Source organism: Gekko japonicus, unplaced genomic scaffold (assembly GCF_001447785.1).
Source record: "Gekko japonicus isolate JY-2015 unplaced genomic scaffold, Gekko_japonicus_V1.1 scaffold1569, whole genome shotgun sequence".
NCBI lineage: Eukaryota > Metazoa > Chordata > Lepidosauria > Squamata > Gekkonidae > Gekko > Gekko japonicus.
The window spans coordinates 384,029-401,948 of NW_015169825.1; the positions used below are offsets into that span (position 1 = coordinate 384,029).

At 42.8% G+C, this 17,920-nt stretch overlaps 1 protein-coding gene across 2 annotated transcripts in view; it reads right to left on the reverse strand.

The window, feature by feature from the left end:
* BEND7 (BEN domain containing 7) overlaps window positions 1–17,920 on the reverse strand; it is an 87,253-nt gene that overhangs the window by 38,189 nt on the left and 31,144 nt on the right. For both annotated transcript variants that reach the window (XM_015417236.1, XM_015417235.1), the window contains one exon: window positions 11,739–11,964. In XM_015417236.1, the coding sequence (XP_015272722.1) occupies window positions 11,739–11,964 (226 nt within the window). The remainder of the gene's footprint in view (window positions 1–11,738; window positions 11,965–17,920) is intronic.

Consider the following 17,920-nt stretch of genomic DNA (forward strand, 5'->3'; position numbering starts at 1 on the left):
AGCTAACGACCTTGCTTTCCCCACTCAAATTGTAATTTCTGATACTCCTAACCAGAGCCTCAACAGTTGAGGTCTGCCACAAGCTAGGGTTCCAGATGGTTGCTCATAGCTGGGTCACTGGAGGGGAGGCCCAATGAGGTGTGGATGCCCGCCACTTCAGCTAAAAGCCTGGTGGAAGGGCTCTGTCTTGCAGGCCCTGTGGAATTGTAAAAGGTCCCGCAGGGCCCTGATCTCATATCGGTGCTCATTCCACCAGGTAGGGGCCAGGGCTGAGAAAGCCCTGGCCCTTGTTGAGGCAAGACGAATGTCCCTGGGGCCGGGGACCACCAGGAGACACTGGTTCACAGAATGTAATGTCCTACAGGGCTCATAAAGGGAGAGACGGTCTCAAAGATATGCAGGCCCCTGGCCATATAGGGCTTTGAAGGTAAACACCACAACCTTGAAATGGATCCAGTACTCAATAGGCAGGAGGTGCAATTCATGCAGCACAGGGTGATATATGTCTGCACAGGTGACGGTCAACACTTGTGCTACTGCATTCTGCACCAGCTGCAGTTTCCAGAGCAGAGCCAAGGGCAGTCCCACGTAGAAAGAGTTACAATAATCCAATCTGGAAGTGACCACTGTGTGGGTCACTGTAGCCAGGTCCCAGGGAGTGAGATATGGGGCCAACTGCCTGGTCTCAGGTGAAAGAAGACAGACCTGGCAGTGGTGGTGACATGGGCCTCCATAGTTAATGAGGCATCCAGGAGCACCCCCAGGCTCTTCACCTTTGAAACCAGCACCAATGGGGCCCCATCAAAGGTTGGGAGCCCGATCCCCAATCCCCTGCGACCCAGGTGCATGATCTCCGTCTTCGAAGGATTCAGTTTCAGTCAGCTCTGTTGCAACCATCTAGCCATGGCTTGTAATGCCCTGTCTGGAGCAAAGTCTGGGTGGACGTCCATTAGTAGATAGAGCTGGGTGTCATCCACATATTGGTGACAACCCAGGCCATACCTCCGGATAATCTGGGTGAGGGGGCACATATAGATATTAAACAACACTGGGGAGAGGATTGCTCTCTGTGGCACACCACATTCCTGCAGGTGTCGCTGAGATAACTCCCCCCAAGCGCTACCCTCTGTCCTCAATCTTGGAGAAAGGAGGTCAGCCACTGCAAGGAAAGCCCCCATATCCCCACATCAGCGAGGTGGTGAGCCAACAAGTCATTGAAAACCATATTGAATGCTGCTGACAGGTCAAGAAGTATCAGCAGCACCGATCCGCCTCAATCCAGGCGTCTCCAGAGATCATCCACCAGGGCCACCATCATCGTCTCTGTCCCATGGGCAGGGCGAAAACTGGACTGGAAGGGATTCAGGATATTATCATCCTCCAGGAAAACCTGGAGCCATGTCACCACCACCCTCTCCACTACCTTACCCAAGAACAGTAGATTGGACACTGGGTGGTAGTTAGTAAGGACTGTGGGGTCCAAACATGGTTTTTTTTGAAGAGAAGACAGAACACTGCCTCCTTCAGTCCCTTCCCCCCTGGGAAGGTAACTGTTGATAGGGACAGGTTGATGATCTCCCTCAGGGGGTCTGTACCTCATTGTCACATGCTTTAATCAGCCACAATGGGCAGGGATCTGGGGGCACGTGGTGGGCTTTACAGCTACCAGGGTCCTGTCAACTTCATCCTGGACAAGCAGACTGAAGTGGTTCAGTTGGCTTGAAACTCAACATCAAAAAAACTAAGATCCATGGCATCTGGCTCCATCCTAGACAGCATAATAAAAAGTAGAGACAGCACCCTGCCAACAAAAGTCTGTGTGGTCAAAGCAATGGTATTCCCAGTAGTAATGTATGGCTGCAAGAGTTGGACTGTAAGGAAGGCTGAGCACTGAAGAATAGATGCTTTTGAATTATGGTGCTGGAGAAGACTCTTGAGAGTCCCTTGGACTGCAAGGACATTGAATCAGTCAATTCTAAAGGAAATCAACCCTGACTGTTCCCTAGAAGGCCAGATACTGAAGCTGAAGCTCAAATACTTTGGCCACCAAATGAGAAGGGAGCACTCACTGGAGAAGATCCTGATGCTGGGAAAGATTGAAGGTAAAAGAAGGGAACAGCAAAGGATGAGATGGTTAGACCAGGGGTGTCAAACATGCAGCCGGGGGGCCGGATCAGCCCCTCAGAGGGCTGCAATCCGGCCCACAAGGCCCAGGCCGTTTCCTGCTTCCTTTTCCAGTTCTGCTGCTAAAACACAGCTTACTTTACCAGACTCTCTCAATCACACAGGAGAGAGGGATAGGCAAGCTTTTCCTGTGTGATTGAGAGAGGCTGGTAAAGCACTGGCTGAGGCTCCTCCCCCTCCTCCCCCCAGGGGGAGGGAGCCAGCCAGAGCTCGCTTCCTGGCCAGGCTGCCTCAATTGTATTCAGGAGACAAAGGGAAGCCTTCCTTTCCTTCTACTGTCTGAGACTCCTTCCTGAAAGGAGGCAGGGAGGGAGGGAACGAGTGAGAGCTTACTTTGCTGGACTGCCTCAATTGCACGGCAAAAATACCAGGCACCTTTAAGACCAACAAAGTTTTGTTCAAGGTATGAGCTTTTGTGTACCTTACTACAGTGTGTTTGTATTCGGTTGAGCTCCTTATGCAGTGTGTGTTTTGTTGGGCTCCTTATGCCAGGGCTCTCCTTGGTGCAACTGCATTCCCTCCCCCTTTTCACTGTGTTCATGTCCTCATGATCCAGTCTTTCTCAGTAAGAAAACTATGTGAAAAGTTAATTGTGTTTTGTTTTTTTTCAAAATAAGTATTTTTATTTTTAAAACTTTATATACAACAGTACAACATTTATAACACATATTTATATCGTGTATTATTTATCATTTCTTAACCTTCAATGACCCTTTAGAAATATAACAGATCTTTATAGTATTTATTATTGGGAATAACTTCTTCTTCTATGAGATAGTTCACTGCTGGGAACCAAGTTGCTTGAAAAGAGTTTTGGTGAGACTATTTTGCCATATACAAAGTGTTCCCAGATTTTATTTTGCCAACATTGTAGGGTGGGTTGGTTTTTGTTCTTCCATTACTGGGCTAGAGTGATTCTTGCAATTGCTAATAATGTTGCTATTAGTGTTTTTGTATCTTTCCTTTTGCAGGTATCTGGGATGACATCCAACAAGACTGTTTCAGGTAGGAAAGGTAAGTTATATCCTGTGATTTTGTAGATTTGTTGTAATATTTGTGTCCAAAACTGTTGAGATGTGGGGCAAGACCACCAACAGTGTATAAAGTTTCCAGTCATCCCGCATTTTTTCCAGCAGATTTTATTAATTATTGGATCCATTTTATTTAGCCTTGCAGGCGTTAGGTACCATCGATGAAGAGTTTTAAAGAAATTTAGTTTGATACAGAAGGTTTTAGAACAAAGACTGGGTGAGCTCCAGATTTGATCCCATGCGTCTGTCTGGAGTCTGTTTTGGCAGTCAATTTGCCATTTGATTTGTGAGGCTAGTGTGTTCTGATGCAGTGCAGTGCGCAGAATTTTATGTATTTTTGAGATCAAACCTTTAATCTCTCCATTTTTGTTTTTGATCAGGAGTTTGAATGGCAAAAGTGTTTGAGGAGCTGTATGTCTGGACAGCCAATCTCGGGCTAGATGCTGAATTTGAAGGTAAAGGAACCATGGTATATTTTCTCCGAGTTTTCTCTCCAAAGCTGCTTTTATGAGTGGAGCACCTTTGTCCATTATGTCTGTTATTCTCATAAGGCCAGACTTTCTCCAGTTCCGGAAGGCATTTTCCTCTTTGCCTGGGGGAAACCAGGATTGATTGAGAAACAATGTTAGTTTTGAGCCTGCTGGAAGTAATAGTTTTTTCCTTCTGTCCCAGATCTCTGAAGCTGACTGAAGATATGGATTTGTTGCTGAAAGTGCTGGTCTTTCATTAGGACTTTGCCAGATTAAGTCAGAGAGGGGGTATGGGTTACTCTTCACTTCCTCTATGTCTTGCCATTTCGGAGAGTTATCAGAAGTTAAAATTCTCACTAAAGAGGACAGCTGTGTGGCCTCATAATATAGAGGAAGATCTGGGAAGTCCAAGCCTCCTGACTTGGATGAATGCTTCAGTGTAGTGTTTTTAATCCTGGGTTTTTTATAACTCCAGAAGAATTTTAGGAGAGTATTTTGCCAGCGTAGTAAATCTTTTCTGGGTATGTGAACTGGTAATGAACGCAAATAGATATTTTGGAAGAATGAAGCTTTTTATAATACTAATTCTGCCCGCCCAAGAAGAATGAAGCTTTTTATAATACTAATTCTGTCCGCCCAAGAAAGTCCTAATGTGTCCCATTGTTTCATTTGGTCTTTGGCTTCTTTTGAAATCACTTGGGAGATTGCAGGATATTAAGTCTTTTAAGTCAGGAGGAATCTGAATTCCCAAACATCTCCACTGGGAGAATGTCTATTTATATGCGAACTGTGATTGGATTCGTTGTTTCGTGGAAGAATTTATTTTAATTGGGATGATTTGTGATTTTTCCAGGTTTACCTTTAAACCAGAAAAAGGATGTATTTTCACAAATAGTTTCTGTAATTCCAATAACAAAGTATCTGGTTCTGTAAGGAAGATAACCAAGTCATCAGCGTAGAGGCTAACCTTATATGTGAGGATTTGCCAATCTGTATTCCTTTTATTTTTGAGTTTCTTACTTCCTGTTTTTTTATGTGATGATTCTAGGGAGTGAATTTTTTCTAATAGTGATCTTATTTGAAATTCTTTCTTTTTTCAGTTTTGACGCCGCAGCCATCAGTTTTCCTCTAGCCACTGCCTTGAAGGCGTCCCAGACGATGTGATCTGACACCTCTCTGTTTGCGTTTTCCTTAAAATAAAATTTAATCGTTTGGGAAATTTCCTCTTTGTATTGGTCTCGGAATAAAATGGAGTTCTTCAAACTCCATGTTTGTCTTCTGGGTTTTTCATTTGGTCTTTCTGAGTTTCATTTCCACGTATGCATGATCTGACCACACAAATGGACTGATGGATGTTCCCACTAGGTTGGTCAAAAGAGAGTCTTCAATTACAATGTAGTCGATGCAGGAATAAGTTTGGTACCTTGGGGAGAAATAAGTATAATCCCTTTCCCCTTCATGGGTTTCTCTCCAGGCATCGCACAGGTGGTGTTTCCCTAATATTTCTTGTAGTTTAGTGTATCTTTTCTGATTTGGTTTCTTATTTCTTTGAGAATTGGACCTATCAAGTTGGTGATCTGTAATTAAGTTAAAGTCTCCTCCAACTATTAGTTGTCCTGCTTTGAAAGTGTTAAGTTTTTCCAATGTTTCTTCCAAAAATTGTTCCTGTCTCTCGTTGGGTGCGTATATTGATGCTATCGTGACTTTACGCTGATCCAGTTCTCCGTTAATAAATAAAAATCTTCCGAGTGGGTCTTCCAACTTATCTTCTAATTTAAAATGTACAGTTTTTGCTAATAATATGGCAACTCCTCTGGACTTTGAAGAGCCTCCCGCCTGGTATTGTTGATCATACCACTTTGAGGGTAAAACCATGCTGCTGTTCGGTTTCAGGTGAGTTTCCTGCATTAGTATAATTTCAGATTTTGATTTCAAAATAAATGATTTCATACGTTTTCGGGAATTTCTTGGTGGTGGGCTCATACGGGAAGCCAGAGTAATAGTGGGGAGATTTCCTTCCTCTAGATGTAGAGCCTGAGCTATCAATTGTGCCATGAAACAAATTAAATCTTTATTTTTCTCCTCATTTTCTGGCAGCCCTCTAATTTTAAGGTTTGCAGCCTTTAGTTCTGCTTCTAGGGAAATTAGATGATCTTTCTGCGTTGCAGAGATTTCCTACAGAGTTTTTATGTCTGCCAAGTTAGCATTGCTTCTTTCCCACGCCTCATCGGCTTTTGGGGATGTCTGCTGTAGGGAGGTTTTAAAGTCCTCAAAGTGGACTGAGAGTGAGGCAAACTTTTCTGAAATACCTGCCTCCATTACCTTTAGGTAGCTCAGAATGGCTGTAGATGAGGTGTCTGATGTTGTCGGCTCCGTGTGTGCTGTGGCGGCCGCCATTTTGATTTCTGCCCGTGCCGTCGCTCTGCGCTGAAACACAGCTTCGAGGGTCTGTTTTGAGGATTTTAACGATGCCGGAGGCGATTTGTGTTTTGCTAGGTCCGACCTACTTGTTATCTCGGGTTTCGGCATGGTTTTAGAGTAGCGGAGTGAGGAGGGAAGCAGTCGTGGATGGGAGCTCCGGACTCACGCTGCCGCCATCAACGCTGCGACACCCCACCCCCCCAAAGTTAATTGTGTTTGACTGTGTCCTTCATAAAGTTTATATTACATTTTATGACACACATGGCCCGGCCCCCCAAAGTTAATTGTGTTTGACTGTGTCCTTTATAAAGTTTATATTACATTTTATGACACACATGGCCCGGCCCAACAAGGTCTCATTTATGTCAGATCCGGCCCTCATAACAAATGAGTTTGACACCCCTGGGTTAGACAGTGTTATTGATGCAACAAACATAAAATTAAGCAAACTCCGGAGCATGATGGAAGACGGGGGGCCTGGTTTGATGTGGGCGAGGGGGTCGCAAAGAGTTGGACTTGACTGTGCGACTGAACAACAAGTGCTGTACCAACTTGCACTATTGCTGCAAAACTAGTCATGGCCTAACCAGTAAAAGGAGGCCTAATAAGAGAATACCACCACCCCCAGGACACTGTGGAGCAGGCAAAAAAAGGGGCCAGTCTGAATGAGGTCCAAAGAATTCCTGCCAAGCCCCTCAAAAGGCAACCAACTTATCACACATTAGGGAAAAGGAGGGCAGATGAGCCAACTTGCAGCAAATGCCTGCTGCAGAGAGCAGTGCAGAGCTCAAATAGTTTCTCTAGCCATCTTCTTATTAGGTGCCACACGAGACAGTAAATGGCTCAACAACAGTGCTCTTGTGCCTTATTTAAAACTAGCAGTAAAGCCCGTTGTGGAAATAAATACAACGGGATCTAGAAAGAGGCTCTGGGGGAGTGCTCTGGCTTTGGGCAAACAGTGTCATTTTGCTGTGGTGACAGGGTATAATGGCAGGGTATAATGGCAGAGTCCACTGTTTTCTCCAGAGGAACTGATCTCTGCTCCCTGAAGAGCAGTTGTAATTTTGAGTGATCTGTAGCCCTCACCTGGAAATTGGCAACAATTGTTACCCAGGACGAAATGGCTGGTTTGGAGGGTGGAGTCTATGACATTCTACCTGTCTGATGTCCCACCCCTCCGCAAACTCCACCCTCTCCAGGCTCCACCCCTTAAATCCCCAGGAATTTGCCAGCCTGGAGTTGGCAACCCCATCTCCTTCGCAGGTAACCATCCACCTACCATTATCTGCCCCTTTGACTTCAGCTGACTTCCGCTCTCCCTTCTGCAGAGCAATTGTAATTTTGAGTGGTCTCCAGCCCTCACCTGGAGATTGGCAACAATGGTTCCCCATGAGGGACTGAGTGGTTTGGAGGGTGGAGTCTATGGCATTGTACCTGTCTGAGGTCCCACCCCTCCTCAAACCTTACCCTCTTCAGGCTCCATCCCTCAAATCTCCAGGAATTTCCCATTGGGAGTTGGCAACCCTATCAGGATTGGCCCCAATATGTTTTCTCCCAAAGGGCAAAGTAGGTGACTGGACCAAACTTAGTTGCTTACCAACAGGCACTGAGGGGAAAGTAGGGTTGCCAGCTATAAGGAGGGAAATACCTGGAGTTTTGGGGGGTGGATTCTGTAGAGGGCAGCATGGGGGGGGCGGGGGCGGAAGGACTCAGCAGGTATAATGTCATAGGGTCTACCCTCCAAAGCAGCCATTTTCTCCAGGGGAAACTGATCTCTGTCATCTGGAGATCAATTGTAGCAGTGGGAGATCTCCAGGTCCCACCTGGAGATTGGCAACCCTAGGGGAAAGTCAGCTGCACAGCAGGGGGTTGAAGAGAATGGTTTGATGGGTGCTGGGCCAAGATTGGCAACAATAGTTCCCCAGGAGCAAATAGCTGGGTTGGAGGGTGGAGTCTATGGCACTGTAACCTGTCTGATGTCCCCCTCTCCGGCCTCCACTCCTCAAATCTCCAGGATTTTCCATACCTAAAGCTGGCAACTTTATCTCCTCCCCTCTCAGTAGCCTCTTATTTTGCCTTAAATTGGTTTTGATGCCAGCAGAGTGAGAAAATGCCAGAGGCTCTGGGTGGGTGCCTCATCGTAAATGCACCAAACAATTCCTAAAGATTTGCCAAAACACTACTCTGTCGACAAATTGCAGCACTTTGAATTAGCACCAGAGCTTTAAGAGCTCTCCAGCTGTCACCTGGAGACTGGCAACAGCTTGTTTGGAGGGTGGGGAGTATGGCATTGTATCTGTCTGAGGTCCTCCTCTTTCTCTTCCTCCTCCTCCTCCTCAGACCCCACCCTCAGCAGGCTTCATTCCTTGAGGTGTGGAATGGAGTGAAGTCCAATCAGCTTCCATATGCAAAAGACCTTGAAGGTTCCATATGCAACTGACATTCCAACTGCCTTGCGGGGAGGGGGGTGAGTTTGAGGTGTGGAATGCAGTGAAGTCCAATCAGCTTCCATATGCAAAAGACCTTGAAACACTGGGCGGGACTGCACAAAGCAACCAGTCAACCCAGCCAGCGTCTTCTGACTGACAGTTCAAGCGTCCATACACTAAAGGGGCCAAATTTAGAATGTTCATATAGAATGTTCTTACTCAATTATATATAAGGAGAGATTGGAACTAATTATCTGGGAACTATTGATGAAACTGACACAAATGTCAACAGAGCCCCAAATCAGGGGGTCCCATCAAGATTACCTTTAGGAGATTATCATGACCTACTATTAGAAAACAGGGGTTTCTCTTGAAGAAAATTACCTTGGCATCTGAAATACTATAATGGTGAAACTAGCTAAAAGTGTATGTTTAAAGATGGTCGGCAGGACAATTATAACCATTTAACTTTACAAGAGAGGATATGGATTCTCTCCCACTGCTGCTAAAAGGTTCTAACAAAGGAGATTGTCAGACATGCATTACAGTAAATATCCCAGATCAGTGTATCTGATGACAGTGAGCTGGAAAATTTGTTGATCTTTACGATGCTATCAGACTTGAATTTTGTTCTACTACTACAGACAAACCCGGCTATCCACTGGCTATCCCATGTATCTGCCCCATATACCTCCTAAACTACTTTACTAGACTAGGAAGAAAAGACAGAAAACCATGAAAAACAGGAAGCAATCTGAGTTTGGGGAACCCATGACCTTTTACTTCGGAGAGACAATCCCAAAAGTCCCATTCAATAAGAAAAAAAATGGCATCTTCACACCATTTTGCCCCAGGAATTCTTGGCATTTGGTGGATATCATACAAGTACGTAAAAATGCCAGATACAGCTCTGACCTGGATAGCCCAGGCAAGCTTAGTCTCTTCAGGTCTCAGAAGCTAAGCAGGATCGACTGTGGCATACCAGCAGTCGGGAGGACAGGGGCAGACTTTAATCAGCCACCTCTCTGAATATCTTCCAGGCCCCCAGTAAGGGTCAGTCCCCAGACGTCACCATGACTTCTAGGTGCACACACAGTCAGTCACCAGAGGTCGCCATGACTTCCAGGTGCACATGCACTCATACGCACAACATAAAATGCCAGATGTAGAAATAGTCCTCTGCCTTTGGATTTATTTAACAGTGAAAAGGAAACAATGGCTAGTGAAAATAAAATACATTGGTACAGCAAACAGTTCCCCTATGTTTTTACCTAATCCCTGGGCATGGCCTGCCCATTTCCTGGCAACAGGAAAGGGAGCTAGAAGGAGCACTAAAGAATCTCTGGAAGGACTAATACAAGAACCTCTTACAACAATGATGCCCCTCCCCAAGCCCAACATATGCTAAAGGAAATTGCAAACTGGCAGAGCCACCCCAAGGAATTAATGCAGCCACAGTATCTTGTCACACACTTCTTATAAAGGCAGCATGTATCACTGGAGCCAGGCAGAGTTAAGTTCTACTTCGTGTCATCTCTTGCTGTTCCTTTTCAGAAGAGAAATCCTTTCTCAGCCATGGCAGAATTCTCCCTGCAATATCATTTATGTGATGCCATCAAAATAAGGACAATCCTCTCATTATAGCAGTGCCTAATAGTACTGCCCCCATCAGCTGCTGGACCCAACTGAAAACCTGAGAGTTTGATACTTGAGAGCTGCATTCGGGTTTTAAATTCCATCATGTTACTGACTAAGCCCTTCTTTCAACTGAGGCGAGTGTAAAAACCTTGGTTACAATATTTCTCCCCCCGGAAACCTGAAGCTCGGTGGCTTTTGTACATTTCCCAGCAAATATCAGAATTTTAGAATAGAAGACAATCACTGCCAAAACCCCTACTCTACAAGGTTCAACTACTAAGCTAAAATGCCTACACTTCAGAACACTCCAACACTTAAAAAAACAACAACCCACAAGGCAACTTGCCCACCTGGCAACATAGATGCAGCTCTCTCACCCCAAGCCCCCCACCTCATATTCAGTGCTTGCTCAGGGCCTTACTGGTCAACAGCAATATACATTACTGAGAGTAACCACTAAGATAAGACACATCTGTCCCTATCTCTATGAATGGTTCTGTGAGAAAGGAGGCCAAAGACAGCATATGGTTCTAGAATGGAAAACAGGAAAGGCCCCACTTTCTTTCAGCTTGGCATTGAGGATACCTCAGCCAACCACCACTATATTTCAGGGCCTGGATGGAAGACCTCCTGGGAACCTATGTAAAGCACCCTTAGTTTTATGATGAAAGAAAGGAGGATATATAAATGCAACACATATAAATATTTCATTATTCTGAGATGTTGTGGAACAAAGAATTAATGCATGGGCAGAACTTTCAAAGAATTAGGGACACAATATAAATTACTAGACATGCACATCCACTAATCTTTATTTTTATTTATTTTTATGACCCTCAAAAACAAAACAAGCACATCAAAAGCCACATACTGAGAATTTCCCTAATGTTTTTACACATGTACCCTCTCAGAAAGAGTCAGAGAAACTGAGGCCCAGTAGAAACAAAAATCTCCATGTGTGGCACCAAACAGCTCTGGACCACTTGAACAGCAGGTTGAAGACTGTAGGTAGGACCCCATGCAGACTTTCCTGCCCCCCAGGGCTTCTATTCCCTTCAAAATTGTGTCCCCATGGGGTATGGATCCTCAGGAATATAATGGGAGTTGAAGGAGGGGGCTGCAGCGAGAGACTGGAATAGACAAAAATCACCCTCCCACTATACTGCAAGTGGAAGTGCCTACTGTGAGAGGAAGGGGCACTTTGGGTCCAGCATGTCAGAAAGCTCACCCATCTAAAAACACACGCTGCACACAGGAGATGCAATATAAAGGTAGAGGGTCTTCAACCTCACATGCAAGCTCACTGTGTGTGGTGTTATTTTTTGTGTGGGAGTATTCAATATCACTCTCCTTCCCCCCACCATCTGAAGCAATGCAATTAAACAATAGCTGTGGCACATACAGAACTGTTTATTTAGGGCATACCTCAGGAACACAGGACTGATGACAGCTCAGATTAATGCAAAAAGAGAGAGAGAGAGCCAAAATCACAGTCCTCAAAATGTAATCCAGCATAATTTCTAAGTAACAGAGCACAACAGACATTAAACAAAGCAGAACAATACCTTTTATTGCACCCACAATGTTTTGGTCTAGTCCTTTTCGGTTATCGTTGAGGCCTCTTTTCCTCTTGCCATTGGGTAAGGAGTTGGCCAAGGTCTTGTCATCAAAAAACGCACATACCAGCTTTCGAAACAGCAGGCTTCCTGAGCGAGTGTAATTGGCTAAGATAGAGTCCAGTTGGGATTTGGGCATGAAGACATCAAAGCCCTCAGCAAGTTGCACTTCTGGCTACCGAAAGAATATCAATGTTTGATTAGTACTTTCTTTATGTACCTCTCTGAATATTCAAATCAATCTGAATTTGTTAGCATCAAGAGATGCTAGGTTTTCCTGGCCCCATTTTACCCATCTCAAATCATCAACCAATTGTAACAAAATGCAAGTTACAAATATTACATCCATTAATAGATTCACACACTATTCTACATATTAAATGTTACTAAAAAAAATCCCCATGTGACTGGTTATCTACAAATTTAATGCTGGCAAATAGAACTTCAAAATATTTAGCCAGTCTTGCCAGCACCATCTCTTACAAATTTAACACTGGTTATTAGGAACTTGAAATATAATCACTGCAACTGCAGTCCTGACCGCAGGACCGCAGTCCTGACCCATTAATGAATTCCATTATAGCCAACAGTTTTATCATATGCTGGGACCTAGGTTTCTCTGGCCATAATTGAAACTTTGTCATATAAGAAAAGGACCATTAAGAGTATAACAATTTAAGAACTGCCTTGTTGCGTCAAACTAATGTTTATGTCGTTCATCAGTAGCCAATTACATTTCCCTGAGAAAACCACAGGGTTGGGTCAGGGTATTTTGTCATTCCAAGTACGGTACGCCCACATGGGCCCACACTACCACCAGATGAGTCCAACACAAGTCCTGGAACTGTGATGGCGTGGGCCCAGGAAGTGATCCAAGTCATCACCACCACCTGCCGCCAATGGCTAGCAGTGCCCCTGAGGTACTGTACTGCCCAAAGCAGTTGTCAGGGTGGCTTGATTGGAGAACCAGCCCTGGAAGCCCATAAACAGGACACAAGGCAATAGATTCTCTCTGTTCTGTAGACAACATCTGGAATTCAGAGCTAGATAGCTTCTATGCAGAAGAGTCTCTTTAGCTACCATAGTTAATAGTTGTTCATAGACCTATCTTCCAGGAACCCATCTACTTCTTAAGAGCTTATCTAAGCTAGTAACCATTCCCCCAGTATGTAGTGTGAACTGCATGGAATGCAGCATCCAGGGTACTTTCTTTTGCCTCCTTGTAAATATGTAACTCACCACAACTACCACATGGAGCATTACCAGACAACATTTTAGAATTACTTTGCAGTAATTACACAGAGTGTTTTGATAGCCATGAGCAGTGGCATTGCACATTTTTAAGTTTCGGTCAAGAACCCGTTCTAGCCACTTACAGCAAATTTCCCACAATTATAAATTACAGAACAAAATGACTTAGCAAAATACTTGCACTTATTCTTTTCTGCATTTAAAGACTGTAAGTACAGGGGGCCCCCGCATAGGTCACTGTCAGAACATTGTTAAAACATTGACAGCACAGAGTTTTCAAAGTGTAGAAAAGGTAGGAAAGGTTACAAAATCAGGTAAATCTAGAATATTTTAATCAGAACTCAGCATGAAGCTCTCAGGGTGAGAATGACAGATGCTGATCAGAAACACCATCCCGTCCGTTAATTGACTTCAGCACCATCTCAGTGACACGCGCGTCTATGATATTTTTAATTGTGTCCTTGTTTTCCATGTAACAATCAAACTAATTAAAGTAGTCCTAATTTCTATTAGAAAGTGATGACAACTTCAGAAACTTGTGAGTCAGTATGAAATATGTGTCTTCAAAGAACTAGGGAAATAAGTTTCTAACAAGACAGAGAGAAGCTTCCCACTGCCCCACACTCAGTATGCTACGGAACTTGTAGGCAACAATCTTGGCTTATTTGGGTTTTTTAAAGGTTTATGTAAGGGGTTAAAAGCCATGATTCCATCCAACTGAGTCCTGCAAACACACAGAGTACTTTCCTCTTCTATAGGTAGCAATGACAAACTATCTGTGTGTGTGTGAATGAAAGAGAGAGGGATTCTTTGGAAGCCACATCTAAGCCTGCTTGTTAACAACCAATTATTCCTTTTATTTTGCGAAGTCAAACAAGTTGATCTTCTAAACATGTGCACAAATTGAGTAGGAAATAGATGCAGTTATTTCCAGTTCTTAGTCTCATCTGTCTTGGGACAGACAACAATCTAACACTAGAAGGAAAACAGAAAATCATGAACAAGTATTTCTTATATAAAACCAGTTAGCACATCATTTTACAAATCAGAATCAGGTAGAGGTCTTTTTCATCACATGGAGATGCCGTCATTGAACCTCGGACCTTCTGTATGCCAAGGAGATGCTCACAAATCCCCATACAGCCAGCCCATCTATTCAGCTGGTATTCCATTTGCTCATTTTCATGTGTTTTTAAAAATGTATAACAATCACAAACATGCACAAAAGATGACTGTCCTTGATGTGTCAGAGCTGAAAATAAGGTGTCGTAATTTTTGCTCTCATTTCCCACCCTTAGTGATCCAGAGAAGTCTGGAAATCAACGCCGTATTACTATATTGTTTGGATCAGAGCTCCATTTGCAAAACAAATTCACTGTTAGATGACCTCATCTTCCTAATACTCCTCTTCATCTCCCTGTTGACTAGTATTTGTCATATACGATAAAAAGTTATGTTATAATAATGACTGGCACACAACTTCCCAATGATCAGGCTATTACATGGCAATAGCAATAATCACGACTGTGTATACTCTCCTGCCAGAAAATCAACACACTAGCACCACAAGGAGTAGAAACTAGTCTGTTCATTTGACAGCAGGCAATGCCCAGCTTCAGTTAAACTTCCAGTCACTGTTATTTGTATATCTGTGTGCATGTTTTATAAATGAATCCATCTGTACCCTAGTCACATAATAGGAAAATAAATTGCTGATTTATTTCATATTCTTTCAGTAGTAAATTATCCTTCAATTGCAAGCATTTGAGCCTCATGTGGACATCTCCAAGTACAATGTATAGCTAATAAGAATTTGTTAACATAAAATAATAAAGTCAATGGTGTACATAATTAACACAAATAAGGGAGAATTACCAAAACTTTTTAAATGCTAAAATTAGCAGACAGCAAATTAAATGTATTAAATTTATTCCTAAATACTTAAAAAAATGTTTTATGGGTTAAAAATGGGCCTCCTTTACCAATCCTACATAAGTTGCTTTGCTTAATTTCCTTTGTAAGGAAAACAAATTAGACCTTTTCTTAGATGCAGAATATTCATTTGATCTTTGATGACACAATAAAATGGAGTAAGTAGTACAGTATATTATCCTGATACAGAAAACTGCCTGCATGCAAACACTCATTGTGGCCACAAACAAACCCCCACCTTCGACATGAGAACAGTCATACTGACTTACTTTACAGGACTGCTGTACCGATAAAGGTAACATATGCACAGCCTTACTAACACTCCACTGTATGTATCTGTGCAATATAAATGCTAAATTACAATGGCCCAACTATTGTCACAATCACCTCTTGCATGTACAGGGTTTGCCACTGATTTCAATGAAAGCATCAAAAGTAGGGGTAGGTTACTAGAAACATATCTGGAATCAAGAGAGCTGTGGCTAAGCCACACATTTTGGTCAACATGTCATGCTGGGTTTATGAGAAGCATACCAAATTGTTACCCTTGAAACTGAACATCATGAGTCATCCATTGAACTCTCATAATGAACTGTCTTAGAAATTATAAGAGCCAAAAATTCAAACCAACAGCATGACCCTACCTATGTTTACTCATATATAAAGGGGGCTTACTCCCCAAATAAGTACACATAGGACTGCAGCTGTACAACCAGATCCTCTGTGTACATACTAAGAATTGTCTTATCATGTTCTAACAGGCTTCTCCCTGAACTAAGTGAGCAAAGGAAGGAGCTTATTTTCTGGTTTCTGATCCCTTAACCTCTTTGGCATTGTATGTTCAGATTTAGCTCTTGTTAAAAAAAAGAAAAAGTTAAGAATTCTCATGAATGTCAACAGCCTGCAAGTAGCACTGAAGTACTGCAAGCACCACACGCAACTGAGGGCACTTCTGAACTGGAAGAGTTTGCATGATTTCAAGAACACAGGACATACACAAGTAGAAATTAGGCTATTTGTATTAATGGACGCTCTGAAAATAATTTATATGTATACAAAATGGTACAAACTGCAGCAGAAATACATTTCAAGTAAAATACAATATAAACAGTTTATGTTCTACTTTTAAAGGCATCTCATGGCTCATTGAGATGATTATTCCACAAAAACAGCTAAGAACCAGAGAAGCATGCTGGCAAATCCTTGCAGGCCACAACAAGGCCTGAATGCCAGCCTTCTGAATGCCAGCCTCTTCCACAACCACCACCCATTGTACCATAAGGCAAGATTGTTTTCTAATGTTCCTTTGTAACCATGGTCATCCAGACCTTTAAGGTACTTTCTAGAAGGGCAAACAAAACCTTATCATCCTTTGTTAAGAGAAATGAGGAACAGTGACTTGCCCAAAGCTGTCCAGGTAGCTTCATGGCTAAGGGAGGATCTGAACCCAGGTTTCCTTGCTCCAAGCACAACTGTACCAAACCCTCTTCATCAGCTCAGAAGTGAGCTCTGAAGTAAGTTTAAAAACAAATATGTCTTTTATAATCTGCCAGGCAGTTTATTTTTATCTCTGAAAATATTACATAGAAGAAGAAGAAAAGTTGGTTTTTATACCCCGCTTTTCTCTACCCAAAGGAGTCTCAAAGCAGCTTACAATTGCCTTTTCTTCCTCTCCCCATAATAGACACCCTGTGAGGTACATGGGGCTGAGAGAACTGTGACTGACCCAAGGTCACCCAGCTGGCTTCATGTGGAGGAGTGGGGAATCAAGCCCGGTTCTCCAGGTTAGAGTACACTGCTCTTACCCAGTACGCCACACTGGCTATGTTCTACCACGACAGCGTCACTCATTAGAGCAGGGTCTTCTGCAGGTTCCAGCCTGCAAATGGGCAAAATCAACTACTGTCTGTACATGTGCCTTTCCCATTGTGACTCCCACTTCCCGAGGAAGTCAAGAAACCTCCCACTCTCCTGACTGTCCACAAACTATGCAAAACTGAATTATTCAAGAGGTCCTTTTTGCACAGGTAATAGGGTACAAAATAGTTTACACAATAGTTTACAAACTCACTTGGATAAATGATTAGGGACGGTGGTCTTATACTGCTATGTTTAACTTACTATAAGTAGGATCCTATTATGTAATTTGTGCATTGCTTAATGTGTCGTGCTAAGACTTCTGCTATGCTTCAGTTCATTCTTTTAGATTTCTGGTTGGTTCCAGACTTCTACAATCCTAGTGCATTGTTCATTGAATGTCCCGTCTTGTTGACTGAACTAACTCATTCTGTGTAATACACTTAAGAGTCCTTGTGAGAAAGGCAGACTATAAATAATGCAAATAAACAAATGAATAAATAATCCATTGACCCAGGGCATAATAGTTGAAATAGTTGAAATATTCTGTAAAGGACAAAAAAATAGATTGTGAGCTCCACTTAAAGAAGTTCACAACTTTTAAAAATAAAGCTGAGAGTTTGCCCACTAGGACGATAGGTACAACGCATTCCCTAGGATACAGAGCCTACAGACACTAAAGCTTCCATTTTCTCAGATTTAACTTTGTGCCTATAAAGAATTTTAAATGCATGATTTTTAAAGGATCAGGTACAAATCATATATAAAACTGGAGAGCAGACACCAAAGACCAAACAAATGTAGTTACAAGTCCTCTCTTCCTAGCCCACCAGGCATTTCTAGCCATAATTATAATTATGGTACAAGAACCACAGAAAAGTATGTAACTAGTTATGATGTATCATTACAGAGCCTGCAGGATGACACACTAACCTAATTACCAGTGTGGCTCCCATCTGTGTATCTGAATTATCCTGAGTGTTATTTCTTATTATTAGTTTGTACTTCTAGAAAAGTACAATATTATCTACAGAATTCCTTTCATTTATGATCGCTGATACAAAATTTAATTATGTTCTCCAAGGTAGCTA